The sequence below is a fragment of the Oncorhynchus mykiss genome, chromosome 5, assembly GCF_013265735.2.
Source record: "Oncorhynchus mykiss isolate Arlee chromosome 5, USDA_OmykA_1.1, whole genome shotgun sequence".
In the NCBI taxonomy this organism is placed as follows: Eukaryota; Metazoa; Chordata; class Actinopteri; order Salmoniformes; family Salmonidae; genus Oncorhynchus; species Oncorhynchus mykiss.
This window is the reverse complement of record NC_048569.1, coordinates 1,708,248-1,728,728: the sequence shown is the minus strand read 5'-3', so window position 1 is coordinate 1,728,728 and position 20,481 is coordinate 1,708,248. Positions and strand designations below refer to the sequence as shown.

The following is a 20,481-nucleotide window of genomic DNA, read 5'->3' as shown; positions in this document are numbered from 1 at the left end:
TTTCCGTTCCAATTTTCTGGAAGCTTGCTTCAGAGCTCAGGTATTTTCTGTGTACCAGGGAGCTAGTTTCTTATGAGAAATGTTTTTAGTTTTTAGGGGTGCAACTGCATCTAGGGTATTGCGCAAGGTTACATTGAGTTCCTCAGGTGGTGAACTGATTTTTGTCCTCTGGCGTCCTTGGGTAGACACAGGGAATCTGGAAGGACATCAAGGAATCTTTGTGTTGTCTGTGAATTTATAGCACGACTTTTGATGATCCTTGGTTGGGGTCTGAGCAGATTATTTGTTGCAATTGCAAACGTAATAAAATGGTGGTCCGATAGTCCAGGATTATGAGGAAAAACATTAAGATCCACAACATTTATTCCATGGGACAAAACTAGGTCCAGCGTATGACTGTGACAGTGAGTGGGTCCAGAGACATGTTGGACAAAACCCACTGAGCCGATGATGGCTCCGAAAGCCTTTTGGAGTGGGTCTGTGGACTTTTCCATGTGAATATTAAAGTCACCAAAGATTAGAATATTATCCGCTATGACTACAAGGTCCAATAGGAATTCGGGGAACTCAGTGAGGAACGCTGTATATGGCCCAGGAGGCCTGTAAACAGTAGCTATAAAAAGTGATTGAGTAGGCTGCATAGATTTCATGACTAGAAGCTCAAAAGACGAAAACGTATTTTTTTTTTTTTGTAAATTGAAATTTGCTATCGTAAATGTTAGCAACACCTCCGCCTTTGCGGGATGCACGGGGGATATGGTCACTAGTGTAGCCAGGTGGTGAGGCCTCATTTAACACAGTAAATTTGTCAGACTTAAGCCATGTTTCAGTCAGGCCAATCACATCAAGATTATGATCAGTGATTAGTTCATTGACTATAATTGTAAATAATAATAAGGCAGAACAGTTGAAACTGGAGCAGCAGCACGGCCAGGTGGACTGGGGACAGCAAGGAGTCATCATGTCAGGTAGTCCTGGGGCTCAGGTCCATCCTGAGACAAGGCTGAGTATAGCCCACAAAGACCTCCGCCACGGCACAACCGAAGGGGGGGGGCGCCAACCCAGACAGGATGACCACATCAGTGAATCAACCCACTCAGGTGACGCACCCACTCCAGGGACGACGAGAGAGCCCCAGTAAGCCAGTGACTCAGCCCCTGTAATAGGGTTAGAGGCAGAGAATCCCAGTGGAAAGAGGGGAACCGGCCAGGCAGAGACAGCAAGGGCGGTTTGTTGCTCCAGAGCCTTTCCGTTCACCCTCCCACTCCTGGGCCAGACTACACTCAATCATATGACCCACTAAAGAGATGAGTCTTCAGTAAAGACTTAAAGGTTGAGACCGAGTTGGCGTCTCTGACATGGGTAGGCAGACCGTTCCATAAAAATGGAGCTCTATAGGAGAAAGCCCTGCCTCCAGCTGTTTGCTTAGAAATTCTAGGGACAATTAGGAGGCCTGCGTCTTGTGACCGTAGCGTACGTGTAGGTATGTACAGCAGGACCAAATTAGAGAGATGGGTAGGAGCAAGCCCATGTAATGCTTTGTAGGTTAGCAATAAAACCTTGAAATCAGCCCTTGCTTTGACAGGAAGCCAGTGTAGAGAGGCTAGCACTGGAGTAATATGATCAAATTTTTTGGTTCTAGTCAGGATTCTAGCAGCCGTATTTAGCACTAACTGAAGTTTATTTAGTGCTTTATCCGGGTAGCCGGAAAGTAGAGCATTGCAGTAGTCCAACCTAGAAGTGAGAAAAGCATGGACCAATTTTTCTGCATCATTTTTGGACAGAAAGTTTCTGATTTTTGCAATGTTACGTAGATGGAAAAAAGCTGTCCTTGAAATGGTCTTGATATGTTCTTCAAAAGAGAGATCAGGGTCCAGAGTAACGCCGAGGTCCTTCAGTTTTATTTGAGACGACTGTACAACCATTAAGATGAATTGTCAGATTCAACAGAAGATCTGTTTCTTGGGACCTAGAACAAGCATCTCTGTTTTGTCTGAGTTTAAAAGTAGAAAGTTTGCAGCCATCCACTTCCTTATATCTGAAACACATGCTTCTAGCAAGGGCAATTTTGGGGCTTCACCATGTTTCATTGAAATGTACAGCTGTGTGTCATCCGCATAGCAGTGAAAGTTAACATTATGTTTTCGAATAACATCCCCAAGAGGTAAAATAGAGTGAAAACAATAGTGGTCCTAAAACAGAACCTTGAGGAACACCGAAATTTACAGTTGATTTGTGAGGACAATCCATTCACATAGACAAACTGATATCTTTCCGACAGATAAGATCTAAACCAGCCCAGAACTTGTCCGTGTAGACCAATTTGTGTTTCCAATCTCTCCAAAAGAATGTGGTGATCGATGGTATCAAAAGCAGCACTAAGGTCTAGGAGCACGAGGACAGATGCAGAGCCTCGGTCCGATGCCATTAAAATGTAATTTACCACCTTCACAAGTGCCGTCTCAGTGCTATGATGGGGTCTAAAACCAGACTGAAGCATTTCGTATACATTGTTTGTCTTCAGGAAGGCAGTGAGTTGCTGCGCAACAGCCTTTTCTAAAATTTATGAGAGGAATGGAAGATTCGATATAGGCCGATAGTTTTTTATATTTTCCGGGTCAAGGTTTGGCTTTTTCAAGAAAGGCTTTTTCAAAAAAGGCTTTATTGCTGCCACTTTTAGTGAGTAGTACTGCCACTCCACCCACCCACTTCACCCACCGCCCACCGCCCCACACACACCACCCACCGCCCCACACACCCACCGCCCCCCACACACACACTCCACCCACCGCCCCCCACACACACACTCCACCCCACACACACACACTCCACCCCACACTCGACCCACCGCCCCACACACACACTCCACAACCCCCACACACACACTCCACAACCCCCACACTACACACTCCACAACCCCCACACTACACACTCCACACACTCCACACTACACACTCCACACTCCACAACCCCCACACACACACTCCACAACCCCCACACACACACTCCACAACCCCCACACACACACTCCACAACCCCCACACACACACACTCCACAACCCCCACACACACACTCCACAACCCCCACACACACACACTCCACAACCCCCACACACACACACTCCACAACCCCCACACACACACACTCCACAACCCCCACACACACACACTCCACAACCCCCACACACACACACTCCACAACCCCCACACACACACACTCCACAACCCCCACACACACACACTCCACAACCCCCACACACACACACACTCCACAACCCCCACACACACACTCCACAACCCCCACACACACACTCCACAACCCCCACACACACACTCCACAACCCCCACACACACACACTCCACACCCCCCACACTCCACACTCCACAACCCCCACACTCCACACTCCACACCCCCCACACACACTCCACACCCCCCACTCCACAACCCCCACACACACTCCACAACCCCACACACACTCCACAACCCCACACACACTCCACCCACCAAACATTGGTTAAAAACTGAAACACACCCTTCTCTCCCCTCCTATATAAAGCCCTTGATGAAAATATAACTTTCTGTTCCGAGGACGTTAGGGCGACCGTCCTGTTAAAAAGGCTCAGATAATAAGCTGTTCCAAGGACGTGTGGACTTGAGGTCCCCACATTGAAAGGACAAAAACCACCTACAGAACTAAGCCAACCTCAGCAAGAACCTAACGAATATAGCATTGAATTTCAATGTGAAGGTGATGACCTACACACCGGAAGGATGAATTTCGACTACCAACCAGAATACAGTATCCATTCTACCACGCTCCAGTTCTCCACTAGACATTCAGAGGACCAGAGATCATAAAGGAGAAACCGGCCTTCCATCTACAACCAATCTACCGAAGCGCAGATCAGAGTAAATATTTATTGCAATCTCCTTTTTGAAATGGGCAGTTTTTTAGAATGCATAATGAAAGTATTTACGATAGGATAGCTTTGTTACTTTAATCAGATATTAATTACAGATAAATTATTTTATAGAATAGCATGTCATATCACTTAATCCGGCATAGCCACGACATATAGGACAGACTTTACATGTTGCGTTTATATATTTGTTCAGTGTACATGCATATATGCACACAAACACTAAACCTGCACAATATGGCTCCATTATATGTACCTGGTTTCAGCGTAGGGACAGTCTCTGTTTGGCCGGTATTGAGGCTCCAGCGCATCACATGACCAGTGCTGTTCGCCCAGTAGACCCAGTCCCCCCTCCAGTCGATGTCAAAAGACTCCATGACGTCATCCGTAGTCAGCAGTTTGGTCTTGATCAGCTCCTTCCCTTTCAACTCAAACAGGTTCAGTGTTGTGGATGTTGCATAAGCAAACCTGGGATCTGTGTGATAGAATAACAAGTACATTGCTCAACAGATGCTCCAAAGTGCCAGAACTAGCAGAGAAAGTAACAGGGTTAGAATTGTGTAATACATGGTAATCATACATTCACATGAGCCATCTGCCATGAGCAGTTTGTCATCAGGACAGGTACAGGTGAACCCAGCAGGCAGGTCCAGAGTCAGCATGCAGAGCTGGCAGCCAGACTTTACACAGGCTGATGGAGCTTCAAAAAAAAATAAAAATAAAAACATGGAGTTCTCCTACAACAAAGGAGATGTTAGCCTTCGCATGATAAACCCAGATAAAAATCCAACCAGTAAGTGCCGCATTTCTTGAAACCGCCTCATGCCAATGACTCCTTAATGGCTGTGAATGAGCTACGAATGAGCTTACGTTTTCCCCAAGGTGTCTACAGCGTTGTGATGTCTTTTTAGGCATTTCCCTTGAAGAATGGCTGTAAGGGACCATATGGCATGTGGTCACATGGTGTCTCCTGCAGAAAACCTTGCGTAAAATACTGAGGTAGCCATTTTTCCAATCGCTTCTTATGAGAAACCAACTGCCTCGACGGATATATTATCGAATATATTTGTTAAAAACACCTTGAGGATGGATCCTAAACAACGTTTGCCGTGTTTGTCGATATTATGGAGCAAGTTATAGTTGTAGCATTTTAGGGTCGATTTCTCAGCCAAGCATGATGAACGGGAGCTATTTCGCCTACAAAAATATTATTTTTGGAAAAAGGAACATTTGCTATCTAACTGGGAGTCTCCTGAGTGAAAGCATCTGAAGTTCAAAGGTAAATGATTTAATTTGGTTGCTTTTCTTATTTTCGTGAAAATGTTGCCTGCTGCCAGCAGAGCTTAGCATAGCATTATGCCATGATAAACTTACCCAAATGCTTGTCTAGCATTGGCTGTAACGCATATTTTGAAAATCTGAGATGAGTGTTGTTAACAAAAGGCTAAGCTTGTGTTTGAATATATTTTTTTCATTTCATTTGCGATTTTCATGAATAGGAAAAGTTTATAGGGGTATTTATGTCCGTTGCGTTATGCTAATGCATTTGAGGCTATGATTACGCTCCCGGATACGGGTTTGCTCGTCGCAAAAGGTTAACCTCTTGAAGCTAGGGGGCACTATTTTTATCTTTGGAAAAAAAAAGTTCCCAGAGTAAACAGCCTATTTCTTAGGTCTAGAATATGCATATAATTGACAGATTAGGATAGAAAACGCTAAAGTTTCCAAAACTGTGAAAATATTTTGAGTATAACAGAACTGATATTGCAGGCGAAACCCTGAGGAAAATCCAATCAGGAAGTGCCTCTTATTTTGAAACCCTTCTCTTCCTATGCATGCCTATCCTCCATTTAAAGGGAGATCAACCAGATTCCCTTTTCTATGGCTTCCATAAGGTGTCAAGTCTTTAGACAGTTTCAGGCTTTTATTTTGAAAAATGAGTGAAAGATCACATTGCGTAAGTGGATAGGTGGGGGCTCTCAGAGTTTTTGCGCAACTGAGTAAAGCCGCCATTGTTCCTCCCGCTGTTATTGAAAAACCTACACTCGGTTGATATATTATCGAATATATATTTTAAAAACTACCTGAGGAATGATTATAAGAAACGTTTGACATGTTTCTGTGGACATTATGGAGACTATTTGGATTTTCCGTCTGCGTTGTCGTGACCGCTCTTTCCTGTGGATTTCTGAACATAACGACAAACGGAGGTATTTTGGATATAAAAATGATCTTTATGGAACAAAAGGAACATTTGTTGTGTAACTGGGAGTCTTGTGAGTGAAAACACCGGGAGATAAAAGGTAAACAATTAATTTGATTGCTTTTCTGATTTGTGACCAAGCTACCTGATGCTAAGTGTACTTAATGTTTTGTCATGCGATCGATAAACTTACAAACGCTTGGGATCGCTTTCGCTGTAAAGCATCATTTCAAAATCTGAGACAGGTGGATTGACAAAAGGCTAAATTGTGTTTTGCAATTTTTCACTTGTGATTTCATGAATATAATTTTTTTTTTAAATATTATATGAATGTGGCGCTATGCTATTCAGCAGTTGATGACAATTATCACGCTAAAGGGATAGGTAGCGTCAAGAAGTAAAGGTCTTTCTCACATCTGCTACAGAGAGCATGATCACACAATCTGTAACAACCACTCCCTGACCAAGTCTAATACTTACGTTTCATGCAGACCACAAGTCAGTCACAAGTCAGTGTGTCCAAGAAAGTGAAGGTAGCCTGCCTAAATGACTTTCGACCCGTAACACTCACATCGGTACCCATGAAGTGCTTTGACAGGCTGGTCATGACTCACAACACGATTATCCCGGAAACCTTAGACCCACTCCAAACCGCCACAGATGACGCAATCTCAATCGCACTCCACACTGCCCTTCGTCACCTGGACAAAAGGAACACCTATGTTTGAATGTTATTCGTTGACTACAGCTCAGCGTTCACCTTTGTGCCCTCAAAACTCCTCACTAAGCTAAGGACCCTGGTACTAAACACCTCCCCCTGCAACTGGATCCTGGACTTCCTGACGGGCCGCCCCCAGGTGGTAAGTGTAGGCAACACCACATCTGCCATGCTGATCCTCAACACTGGTGCCCCTCAGGGGTTCATGCTCAGTCCCCTCCTGTACTCACTGTTCAACCACAACCGCATGACAACGCACGACTCCAACACCAGCAATAAGTATGCCGACTTCACAAGTGGTAGGCCTGATCAGCGACAATGAGAAGGCTGATAGGGAGGTCGTCAGACCGAGCAGTGTGATGCCAGGAATACAACCTCTCCCTCAACGTGAGCAAGACAAAGGAGCGGATCGTGGACTACAATGAAAGGAAGGCCGAACATGACACCATTCACAGACAGGGTTGTAGTGGAGCGGGTCGAGAGTTCCAATTCCTTGGTGTCCATCATTAAACTATCATGGTCCAAAAACACCAAGACAGTTGTGAAGTCACAACAATGCCATTTCCCCCCCAAGATCCTCAAAAAGCAATCCACCTGCACCATTGAGAGCCTCCTGACCAGTTGCATCACCACCTGGTATGGCAACTGCCTTATAAGGAGCTACAGAGGGTAATGCTTACAGCCCAGTAAATCACTGGGGCCAAACTTCCTGCCATCCAGGACCTATATACAAGCCGGTGTCAGAGGAAGGCAAAAAAAATTAAATGTAATTTACTCCAGTCACCCAAGTCAGATTGTTCTCTCTACTACAGCAGTACCGGAGCGCCGCCACCAAGTCTAGGTCCAAAAGGCTCCTTAACAGCTTCTACCCCCAAGCCATAAGACTACTGAAGAAATAATCAAATGGCCACCCGGACTATTTACATTTAATTATATTTCTTTAACTGTATTGTTGGTTAAGGTCTTGTAAGTAAGCATTTCACGGTAAGGTCTGTTGTATTTGGCGCATTGTGACAAATTAAAGGCAAACTCAGCTCCATCATACATTGAATCAGATAGTTCAATCATCAAAACCGACTGATATGCCAAATCTTCAATGATTTTTTCATTGACAAGATTTGCGAACTTGGACATGACATACCAGCAACAAGCACTGACACTACACATCCAAATACAAAAGTTTGGGGTCACTTTGAAATGTCCTTGTTTGATAGAAAAGCACATTGTCAATTAAAATAACATCAAATTTATCAGAAATACAGTGTAGACATTGTTAATGTTGTAAATTACTATTGTAGCTGGAAACGGCTGATTTTTAATGGAGTATCTACATAGGCGTACAGAGGCCCATTATCCGCAATGATCACTCCTGTGTTCTTAGGACACTAAAGAAGCCTTTCTATTGACTCTGAAAAACACCAAAAGAAAGATGCCCAGGGTCCCTACTCATCTGTGTGAATGTGCCTTAGGCATGCTGCAAGGAGGCATGAGGACTGCAGATGTGGCCAGGGCAATACATTGTCATGTTTTTACTGAGAGACACCTAAGAAAGCGTTACAGGGAGATAGGATGGACAGATCGTCCTCGCAGTGGCAGACCACGTGCAACACCTGCACAGGATCGGTACATCCGAACATCACACCTACGGGACGGGTACAGGATGGCAACAATAACTGCCAGAGTTATACCAGGAACGCACGTATTCTTACTCATTCCTTTACACTTGTGTTTTTAAGGTAGTTGTTGTGAAACTGTTAGGTTAGATATTACTGCATGGTCAGAACCTGAAGCACAAGCATTTCGCTACACACGCATTAACATCTGCTAACCATGTGTATGTGACAAATACAATTTGATCCTTCCATCAGTGCTCAGACTGTCCGCAATAGGTCGAGGCTGGACTGAGGGCTTGTAGGCTGGACTGCGGGCTTGTAATTTTTTATATTTTTACATTTTATTTAACTAGGCAAGTCAGTTAAGAACAAATTCTTAGTTACAATGGCGGCCTAGGAAGAGTGGGTTAACTGCCTTGTTCAGGGGCAGAATAACATTTTTACCTTGTCAGCTCGGGGATTCAATCTAGCAACCTTTCGGTTACTGGCCCAATACTAACCACTAGCCTACCTGCCACTCAAAAATGTTATTTGCCTTTAGAGTTAGCATGATATACCCCATACCTTTCGGCTGCTGTTGTTCATGGTATGCCTCTAGGACAGGGAGTGTTGTCCTCTGAATAAAGGTCTTCTGATTAGGTCGGTCCTGAGGGGAGCGCCACAGACCCTTCTGATCTGTCCAGTAGAACCACCTCTCAATCACCGCCAGGCTCTGAGCTGGTCTCCTCTTGAAGAACTCCAGAAAGCTGTAGCGACCACTCCCATCCACTCGCACAGTCTCTATGGACTGAGAAAGAATAAAAACAATTGGTTTTACCTTGGCAATATGTTAATTGCTGTGGACAGACAAGCAGTACTATTGCTTATAGCTGGACTATATCATGAACCTTTTTAAAATGACTCATCCAGTACAGCCTCCTAGCTGTAACGTCCAGGGTCAGACTCCGTGGAGCCTGTGCAGTGAGGACCACCAGAGATTCCTGCTTTATCCCATCCATCCCAGATCTCTCCAGAGTAATTTTATCACCTGGACCTTTGTTGATCCAAAACAACAAGCTGCAAAGTAAAGGAGGAAATGACAAATTGTTGCGATAAATGCCCCAACCACTGATCAAAAGTACCACAAATATTAACATGATCCAACCTTTCAATGGGAAGAAGGACCAGCTCCAACGGGTCTATGTTCTTGGCCAAGACCGTTGCAAATCCACTCCCATCAGCTGCCCCAACATGAATAGACCGGGTCTTCTGGTTGGTCCAGTACAGCTGGCCTGTCAGCCAATCACAGACTAGACTTCTAACCCCATATTGTCCTGAGAGCAGAGGGGAACCACATCACAACTCTACATACCTAGTGTCCAGGGCAGGCTCCAGGCATAATCAAACTCAGTCAGGGTCTCAACTTAATGTTGAAAGTTTGAATAGTAGAATACACAAGGTGCCATTCAGAAACGGACCAGGCCCAAATCCGACATTTGGGGGAAGAGGCAAATTTAGGGGCCGGTGTGCAGGATACCTGACGAGACCTGACGAGTGGATAAACCACCTCGAACCTCCATTATAACATTCAATCACTGGAGAATAAACTGGATGAGCTGCACTCTACACTATCAATGTAATATTTTTCTCCAACTAGTGGCTGAACAAGAACGGAAAATATGAATGGAATGGAAAATACACATCCAGCTGTTTTTTCTACTCTATACTGCGTTGGGTAAGCTCGGGGGGGTTCAAACTTTCCATGGAGGGCCTAGTGTCAGCTGGTTTTCCCCTTTCAAATAAGACCAAGACAACCAGGTGAGGCGCATTCCTTACAAATTAGTGACCTTAACTCATCAATCAAGTACAGGGAAGGAACAAACACTCCATGGAATGAGTTTGACACATGCTGTAAACCATACTATTTACCAAGATAGTTTATTCAACTTTTTCTCGCAGTCTACTTACCACCACAAACCGATGTTGGCACTAAGTCTGCAATCGAGCTGTATAGGGCTATAAGCAAAATAACTGCTTGCAGTGCGGTAGCCGTGCAGTTGCCGTGCAATTTTTAGAGCCTTCCTCTGACCGTGCATAGTATATAGGTTCTGGATGGCAGGAAGCTTGGCCCCAGTGATGTTCTGGGCCGTACGCACTACCGTCTGCACCAGGCGGTGATGCAACCAGTGATGCAACATGCTCTCAATGATGCAGCTGTAGAACCTTTTGAGGATCTGAGGACCCATGCCAAATATTTTCAGTCTCCTGAGGGGGAATATGTTTTGTTGTGCCATCTTCACGACTGTCTTTGTGTGCTTGGACCATGTAAGCTTCCCAGTAAAGCATTAACCATCAAGCAACCCAGAAGTGTTAAATGTCCCATATTAACATATGCATCCTGAGAAACAAGGTTCCATGAAGTCAATAACTTGCGTGTCAGAGATTACATTCATATTCTGACTCTGAAGCTCCCTTAGATAATACCTTTGATGATACAGTAGTAGCAATACACGGCTATAACATCGACCGAATAGACAAACGCCAAAGTGGGCGATGTTCGTCTATATTCAGAACCACATTCCTGTAAAGCTTAGACGATCTCATGTTGAATACTGTTGAAGTAATAAGGCTACAGGTTCATTTGCCTCACCTTAAGCCCATGCTAACACTACACATCCAAGTATATCTGACCAAATTATGAAAGACAAGAATTTACTTTTGAATTCCGTAAAGTCAGTGTGGAAGAGGAAATAATTGTTGTCTATTAACAATGATAAGCCACCTGGGTCTGACAATCTGGATGGAAAATTACTCAGGATAATGGACAATATTGCCACACCTTCAATTTAAGCTTACTAGAAAGTGTGTGCTCTCAGGCCTGGAGGGAAGCTGAAGTCATTCCGCTACTAAAAACCCCTCGACTGGCTCAAATAGCTTACCAATCAGCCCGTTACCAACCCTTAGTAAACTTGTGTAAAAAAAATGGTGTTTGACCAGATCCAATGCTATTTCACGGTAAACAAATTGACAACAGACTTTCAGCACACTTATAGGGAAGGACACTCATGCACAGCACTTACATAAATGACTGATGATTGGCTGACAGAAATTGATGATAAATTGATTGTGGGGCTGTCTTGTTAGACTTCAATGCAGCTTTTAATGTTATCGATCATAGTCTGCTGCTGGAAAAACTTGTGTTATGGCATTACACCCCCTGCTATAATGTGGATGAGGAGTTACTTGTCTAACAGAACACAAAGGGTGTTCTTTAATGGAAGCCTCTCCAACATAATCCCAGTAGAATCAGAAATTCCCCAGGGTAGCTGTTTAGGCCACCTTTTTTCAGTCTTTACTAATGACATGCCACCGGCTTTGTGTAAAGCTCAACAGGATACATGTCAGCTACTACAGCAACTGAAATGACTGCAACACTTTAAAGCTGCAGTTAGTTTCGGAATGGTAGCAATGATTTAGTCAAATATTTCCAAAACTTAAAGCATTGTATTGGGGACAAATCATTCACTAATCCCCAAAGCTAAACTACATCTCGTAATGAATAATGTGAAATTTGAGCTCGCTGATGTGACTAAACTGCTTGCAGTAACCCTGGATTGTAAACTGTCATGGTCAAAACATATTGATACAACATTAGCTAAGATGGGAGAAGTCTGTCCATAATAAAAGAACTGATCTGCCTTCGTAACACTCAACAAGGCAAGTTCTACAGGCCCTAGTTTTGTCACCCAGACTACTGTTCAGTAGTGTGGTTAGGTGCCACAAAGAGGGACTTAGACAAATTGCAGTTGGCTCAGAACACAGCAGCCCTGTAGGCCCTTAAAAGTACTCTCATTCTCTCATTTGTTTCGAAGTATTTAGCAAGCTAGCCAATGGTTAGCCTGGGTGCTTGACTGTTTTAAGGTCAGATCAACGCTCGGATAAACACTACTTTTCGGCCAGAGCATCCAGTGTGTGCTCAGAATGCTCAAAGAGCGAAACGCTTTGATTTTATGAACGGACAATCTGACAAAGCTCTGAGTTTACGAACGCCCAAAGCACACTCTGGCACGCGATTAAATGTATGAACAGTCCAGTAAGTATAAGCCAACCTTTAGTATTGAAAAGCTTTGGATGTTTAGTACATAGTCTCACATGTGAATTCTTAAAGAGATGAGTGGGGCTAAAGCTTAGAAAGGTGTGAACAAAGCTTTCCAGTAGGTACCAAAACACTCAAGGGCCATCATTAGTCCTTTACTTATAGGGGGAGATCAAGCTGATCCTAACTGTTATAGGCCTATTTCACCCTGTATCAAAAGCGTTGGAAAAACTTGTCAATAATCAACTGACTGGCTTTCTGATGTCTATAGTATTCTCTCTGGTATGCAATCTGGTTCCCGCTCAAGTTATGGATGTGTCACTGCAACCTCACAGGTCCTCAATGATATCACCATTGCCCTTGATTCTAAGCAATGTTGTGCTGCTATTTTTATTGACTTGGCCGATTCTTTTGACACAGTAGACCATTTGTGGGCCGGCTAAGGAGTTGTCTGAGGGGTCTTTGGCCTGGTTTGCTAAGTACCCCTCAAAGAGTGCAGTGTATAAAGTCAGAAAATCTGCTCTCTCAGCCACTGCCTGTCACCAAGGGTGTAGCTCAAGGCTCGATCCTAGGCCCCACACTCTTCTCAATTTACATCAACATAGCTTCATACTGTCTAAGCTCTCATCCATGTATATGCCGATACAGTCTTCTACTCAGCTGGCTCCTCCCTGGATTTTGTGTTAAATACTCTACAAAGCTTTCTTAGTGTCCAACAAGCTTTCTCTGTCCTTAACCTTGTTCGGAATATCTCCAAAACAAAGGTCATGTGGTTTGTTAAGAAGAATGTCCCTCTCTCCACAGGTGTGATTACTACCTCTGTGGTTTTAGAGCTTTAGGTAGTCACCTCATACAAGTACTTGGGAGTATGGCTAGAGGGTACACTGTCCTTCTCAGCAAATATCAAAGCTGCAGGCTAAAGTTAAGTCTAGACTTGGTTTCCTCTATCTTAATCACTCCTTTCACCCCAGCTGCCAAACTAACTCTTATACAGATGACCATCCTACCCATGCTAGATTATGGAGACATAATTTATAGATCGGCAGGTAAGGGTACTCTCGAGCGGCTATAAATTCTTTACCATTCGCCATCAGATTTGCCACCAATACTCCTTATAGGACACACCACTACTCTATACTCTTCTGTAAACTGGTCATCTCTGTATACCCGTCACGAGACTCACTGGCTGGTGCGCTTATTTATAAAACCCTCTTAGGCATCACTTCCACCTATCAGAGATATCTACTGCAGCCCTGATCCTCCACATATAACACCCATTCTGCCAGTCACATTTTGTAAGGTCCCCAAAGCACACATCCCTGAGTCACAAGTCTTCAGTTCTCTGCAGCTAGCGACTGAAACGAGCTGCAACAAACACTAAAACTAGACAGTTTTATCTCAATATCTTCATTCAAAGACTCACTCATGGACACTGACAGTTGTGGCTGCTTTGCGTGATGTATTGCTGTCTATTGTCTTGGCCTTTGTGCTGTTGTCTATTCCCAATAATATTTATACCCTGTTTTGTGCTGCTGCCCTGCTGCGCCGCCGCCTCTGCCCCGCCTCTGCCCCGCCTCTGCCCCGCCTCTGCCCCGCCTCTGCCCCGCCTCTGCCCCGCCTCTGCCCCGCCTCTGCCGCGCTGCCGCGCTGCTGCCCTGCCGCGCTGCTGCCCTGCCGCGCTGCTGCCCTGCCCTGCCGCGCTGCTGCCCTGCCCTGCTGCGCTGCTGCCCTGCCCTGCCGCGCTGCTGCCCTGCCCTGCTGCGCTGCTGCCCTGCCCTGCTGCGCTGCTGCCCTGCTGCGCTGCTGCCCTGCCCTGCTGCCCTGCCGCTGCCCTGCTGCCATATATTTGTTAAAAATATTACATATTTAATCCCAGCCCCCTTTTGGTAGGCCGTCATTGTAATAACAATGTTCTTAACTGACTTGCCTAGTTAAAGGTTAAATTAATAAAAAATAAAAATCTGCTACATCAGAACAAACCAACCATCAGAGGATTCTGCTACATCAAACAAACCAACCATCACAGGATCCTATCAGAACGAACCAACCGTCAGGATCCAGATTGGTTGTCATCCAATATGATTACGTAGTACCTGTTGACTATCAAACCAGGAGAAACTAGTTAAGCTAGCTTGGCTAATTGAGGCTGCATGTACTCTCGTACCACACAGTTAAAAATAACTCCAATCAGAATGTTAAGTAGCAGCCTACCTGTTGGCTTTTGGTCATTGTAGCCTATCCTTCTAATGTTTTATCCCTTCCCTATCCTTCTCTAATATTGAAAATTTCATAGATGATCTCGTAACTTTTGCCAGAGGCTTTGACTGTAGTCTTTTGCTGCTTTGACTGATTGACCAACTAGTTACATGCACCACTCGTGACAACCAAGAGCAGCAGCATAAATTACAATTTCTCTCTACTGCAGCAGTCGCCATCAGATCTGTATGGGTCCTTCCGGACAAGTCAATTAAAATGACACACCCTGATAGGCTACACACCGCTCACGTCGCAAAATAAATACATCTATGTTATTCAATTATTGCACCCACACTGCTTGCGCACGTCAATGAGCGTCTGCGTTGCCAAGGGCTAAAATAGAAGTCCTTTCTATTCCTGACGCAGATCAGGCTGCAAGTGTTGCCTCTCCCATCTCCTCGGTTTATAGAAGCAGGTACCCACGTGCCATCTCATTGGTTATACCCATATGGGTGGATTGAAAGACAAACTGTTGCTGGTTGTCGTGGTAATATTTTAGATGCCAATCATATAAGCTAAACAATGAAAAGCCTTGAAGGAGGAGAGATTACTAGAAACGATTCAGTTGACCATTTTTATGTGTGGATTAATTGTCGGAGTAGAGGCCCTTGTGCATTTCAGGTAAAATAACCTAATTTTAATATCCCAGGATAAATTAGCTAGCAACAGCAAGCTAGCTAAAAAGGACAAATTAGCTAGCAAGTGCATGCTACTAACTAGCTATATTGCCATGAATGTTTAATGCTTTTCGACCTGTCCCCAAATTAATGTCATTGGTTCAGAGTTTGTTTTGATATTTCAACCTGCGTGTCGTGATCGTGTTTGGTGTAGGGGGACAAAATAAATTCATGCTCGAAGGAGCACGCGCGCAGCCGGTTTGGGTTCGGTGTGAGAACCATGATAATCATATCAGATCTGAACCAGACCTGTGAGAGTTAGAGTTCTGGATCCGGACCTGCTCAGGTCCCTAATCAGGTATTCAGGTACATGTGGAGCCATAAAGACCTCTAGATCCTGCTACATCAGCAGAAACCAATCATGATAGAGAATCAGAAGACACCCACCATGATAAAGGATCCTGCGCTGCTTTTCCTTAGCCTTGTAGATGTTCCCCTGGTTATCAGCCCAGTAGAATGAGCTCCTGGAGAGGTCAAAGGCCAGGGCCAGAGGGTCATAGCCAGTACTCTGAATGGACTCGAATCTCAGAGTCTTCAGATTCAGAAATCCGATAGTTCCGTTCTTTGCAGTCAGAAACTTTGTATAATTTTCTGAAAAGCATTGGATGTTGATCAGGTTTAGATAACCAGTCAGAAGTTAATCAAACTAATGTTACTATGAAAAGTCACCTTTAGCATAGCAGTAGGTGGTTCCTTGAAGCTGGAAGCCATCTCGGCAGTGGCAGTAGAAGGACCCGGGTGTGTTGACACAGAAGTGCATGCATGGACCATAAGCCAGAGCGCATTCATCCACATCTAAAGAGGGGAGAGCAAACAGGTTCAGTATTTGAGTTAACCCTCACCAACTGAGCTACAGAGGACCCGAACCCAACTAAGGCAGAGCGCTTTCATTCACATCTACAGAGGGGTTTATAGTATTTAGGCTTACATTAAAGGAATAGATCATGAAACCAGTCATGACAATAACTCAACAGGATCACAGACATCCTCACCCAGACAGGAGGCTCCGTTAGCAGACAGCCTATGGCCTTTAGGACAGGAGCAGAGGGCTCCCCAGGGCTGATCCACACAGGAGTGACTGCAGCCACCGTTCTCTTCTGAACAGGTCCTCCCTGGAAGGTAGAGATGAGTCAGATCAGCCTGTCCTTCGACATGTTTCAGATGCCATAACAGTCAGTTATGAATAAGAGGTTCATATAGGTAGTGGTGAGGGGTTAGATGTTAGAGCAGGGGTGTCAAGCTAATTGACCCGTGGTCAGCATGTGGTCTTCACCGAGGTCTGGTGGGACCCACTTAAAATGTATTATATAGGGGCCTCCCAAGTGGCACAATAGTCTAAGGCACTGCATCAGTGCTAGCTATGCCACTAGACACTCTGGGTTCGAGTCCAGGCTCTGTCGCAGCCGGCCGCGACCGAGAGACCCATGGGGCGTCGCACAATTTGCCCGGCATCGTCTGGCTTAGGGGAGGGCTTGGCCGGCAGGGATGTCCTTTTCCCATCTTGCTCTAGCGACTCCTGTGGAGGGCTGGACAGTGCACGCTGACACGGACGCGAGGTGTACGGTTTTTCCTCCGATACATTAGTGCGGCTGGCTTCCAGGTTAAGTGGGCATTGTGTCAAGAAATGGTGTGGCTCTGTTGGGTTTCGGAGGACGCACGGCTCTCGACCTTCGCCTATCCCGAGTCCGTAAGGAAGTTGCAGCGATGAGACAAGACTAAATGTTTTTTATTTCATTGCGGTCAAAATTTGCAAAGAATTGTGTTCTTGCTTTTGTTTGGATGATTATTAGCAAGCGGGACAGATTGAAAAGTCAATAAATGTAGGTCCACAATTTGGTTTTAGTGATCTGTGTACAGATCGTTTTCCCCTGAAAAGCTTTTCCTTAAATCCACATGATTGAATTGGCCAAGGGGCCGGTTCTGGCCAGTGAGCCGTATGTTTGAAACCTCTGGGTTAGAGGTTCCTACCACCGGTAAAGGGTTAGACTGAAGGTTAGTGTTAGCGGTCAAAGGTTATAATTTCCTACCACAGGTAGAGGGTTCATCACTGCCATCAGAGCAGTGCAATTTTCCATCACATCTCTCATCTTCAGTCAGACACTCCCCTCCAGGACAACGCACAGCCATTGGCCCACACCGGCCTGGAAGAGTAAAAGCTTTAAAAACGCATCAAAACTACACCACACTACATGCCTTCCTGCAAGAGGAACAAACACACATACCCAGACCTGTAGGTTACATACTACTTCGCCTGATTATTTTTTGTCAGTCTAATTTATTGATATATTGTCTGAAACAAAGCACTGCAAAAACATGGAAGCCAGAATGTTGAATGAAATAACATGTAAACATACTCAGTGGTCTGTCCTGTTGGCCCTTCAGCTGCTCAACATTTTTGACAAAATAACCGTAGGAATGCATTGTTAAACCAAGGTTTTAGAACACCGGTTATGAAGATTGAATTTCTATCACCTGGCACATAGGCAAGACCATGTCAACACCTGCAAGACTTCAGTTAGTATGCATGGTTCGCGTGCATGCACTGTACTTCCTGTGCCCATGCTTTCAGTCATGAGCAAACATATTTTTTATTACCATGTCTGTTTAGTTATACTTTCCTGTGGATATTTTGTAAAATGTTGACCGGCTGAAGGTCCCAACACCACAGACAATTGGTAAAGTTAGTTCAAATGTAATTTGGAACATAGTTTTTTTTCTTACTGTTTAAATGTGCATGGCATTGCCTACACAATTGAAGGTCTTATCATGTTTTGTGACTACATACTACTGTACACAGGCCAAAAGACTTGCTCTTCTCGTTTCCATAATAGCTCCCATTACATGGTAACTGAATAGTTCCTAAATTCCATAGTATCACATACATGCCCTCGTTGTTTCCATAATATCTCACCACAGGCCTCATCAGAGTTGTCCACACAGTCGTTAGCACCGTTACAGTATAGGTCCTTGGGGATGCAGATCTTATTCCTACACCTCCAGTCCCCCTGCAGACAGCCCTGGTTCTCTGGGCAGTTAAACTCATCAGACCCATCAGAACACTGGCGCTGCCCATCACATACTGCAGAGGTACTTACACAACCAGGAGCCCCGGCCATGCAGGCAACCTGGCCCCTAGGACAGGCTGGGGAACAAGGACAAACAGACCTATTGTGAACAGACTACAGTAAATACATTTAACAGACCTAAGTGATATAGGTCAACAGTAAATACAGGGTTAATGTTACATTTAGAACATTACCACATCAACAAATATGTTCTCCTGGAAGAGGGCAGAAACAGTGAAACATAGCATAACTTACGGCAGGCCATTTCATCAGAGCCGTCCATACAGTCGCCATTTCCATCGCAGTGCCAGGAAAGACGCAGACAAGCTCCATCATCACACTGCCACTGGTTACCCCCACACTGCTGGCCAAAACCTGCAAGACAACACAGGTTAGGGCCCACACAGGTTAGTGCCCAAACCTACAAGGCACAAAACATTCCACACAAATAACTGGCAGGTGTTTACTACTGTAAGGCTACATGATATCAATCAATGTTTACAAGACAAAAATGAATAAACTTAATACTGCAGCTCATTCAGAACCATTTTACCTGTCAAACATTTCAAGCTGATAAGTAAAAGCAGGCATGTGAACTGCAGCAGTTCCATGACCGACCATGAAGCTTGTTAGGACCAAACAGTACAAGCCTTACAGGGATAGTCTTTATTGAGTAACAATCAACTACACATGGTTCTGATTGGTCTAATTAACTACACTCTGTTCTCATTGGAGGGTCACTGGGATCACCAGCTGCATGTTGATTGTAGGGGGAAGGGAAGATAGAGCCATAGGATAAAGACATGGGGCTGGTTTCTTTAAAGCATCTTTATGCCTGGCGTACACTACACAACTTTCAAAATCCTAACATCGCTGACCCCCCCCCGTGATATGCAGCTGTTCAGGGAAGCTAGAAACCATTATACACAGGCAGTTAGAAAAGCCAAGGCTAGCTTTTTCAAGCAGAAATTTGCTTCTTGCAACACTAACTCAAAAAAGTTCTGGGACACTGTAAAGTCCATGGAGAATAAGAACACCTCCTCCCAGCTGCCCAATGCACTGAAGATAGGAAACACTGTCACCACTGATAAATCCACCATAATTGAACATTTCAATAAGCATTTTTCTACTGCTGGCCATGCTTTCCACCTGGCTACTCCTACCCCTGTCAACAGCACTGCACCCCCAACAGCAACTCGCCCAAGCCTTCCCCATTTCTCCTTCTCCCAAATCCATTCAGCTGATGTTCTGAAAGAGCTGCAAAATCTGGACCCCTACAAATCAGCCGGGCTAGACAATCTGGACCCTTTCTTTCTAAAATGATCTGCCGAAATTGTTGCCACCCCTATTACTAGCCTGTTCAACCTCTCTTTCGTGTCGTCTGAGATTCCCATAGATTGGAAAGCAGCTGCGGTCATCCCCCTCTTCAAAGGGGGGGACACTCTTGACCCAAACTGCTACAGACCTATATCTATCCTACCATGCCTTTCTAAGGTCTTCGAAAGCCAAGTCAACAAACAGATTACCGACCATTTTGAATCTCACCATACCTTCTCTGCTACGCAATCTGGTTTCAGAGCTGGTCATGGGTGCACCTCAGCCACGCTCAAGGTCCTAAACGATATCTTAACCGCCATCGATAAGAAACATTACTGTGCAGCCGTATTCATTGATCTGGCCAAGGCTTTCGACTCTGTCAATCACCACATCCTCATCGGCAGACTCAACAGCCTTGGTTTCTCAAATGATTCCCTCGCCTGGTTCACCAACTACTTCTCTGACAGAGTTCAGTGTGTCAAATCGGAGGGTCTGTTGTCCGGACCTCTGGCAGTCTCTATGGGGGTGCCACAGGGTTCAATTCTTGGACCGACTCTCTTCTCTGTATACATCAATGAGGTCGCTCTTGCTGCTGGTGAGTCTCTGATCCACCTCTACGCAGACGACACCATTCTG

At 44.9% G+C, this 20,481-nt stretch overlaps 1 protein-coding gene across 8 annotated transcripts in view; it reads right to left on the bottom strand.

Moving 5' to 3' along the window:
* LOC110523072 (low-density lipoprotein receptor-related protein 2-like) overlaps nucleotides 1-19,186 on the bottom strand; it is a 119,401-nt gene extending 100,215 nt beyond the window's left edge. For 6 of the 8 annotated variants that reach the window (XM_036976594.1, XM_036976599.1, XM_036976597.1 and 3 more), the window contains exons 1-12: nucleotides 19,082-19,185; nucleotides 18,784-18,903; nucleotides 18,375-18,605; nucleotides 17,491-17,604; nucleotides 16,456-16,575; nucleotides 16,133-16,258; nucleotides 15,851-16,054; nucleotides 9,600-9,768; nucleotides 9,343-9,511; nucleotides 9,020-9,242; nucleotides 4,502-4,621; nucleotides 4,178-4,396 (exon numbers count right to left, since the gene is read on the bottom strand). In XM_036976594.1, coding sequence (XP_036832489.1) covers nucleotides 4,178-4,396; nucleotides 4,502-4,621; nucleotides 9,020-9,242; nucleotides 9,343-9,511; nucleotides 9,600-9,768; nucleotides 15,851-16,054; nucleotides 16,133-16,258; nucleotides 16,456-16,575; nucleotides 17,491-17,604; nucleotides 18,375-18,605; nucleotides 18,784-18,903; nucleotides 19,082-19,139 — 1,873 coding nt within the window. In that variant the 5' untranslated portion in view covers nucleotides 19,140-19,185. Of the gene's footprint in view, nucleotides 1-4,177; nucleotides 4,397-4,501; nucleotides 4,622-9,019; nucleotides 9,243-9,342; nucleotides 9,512-9,599; nucleotides 9,769-15,850; nucleotides 16,055-16,132; nucleotides 16,259-16,455; nucleotides 16,576-17,490; nucleotides 17,605-18,374; nucleotides 18,606-18,783; nucleotides 18,904-19,081 lie in introns of all 8 variants that reach the window. The other 2 variants (XM_036976601.1, XM_036976600.1) reach the window with 1 other exon arrangement.
* Nucleotides 19,187-20,481: the final 1,295 nt, after the last annotated feature.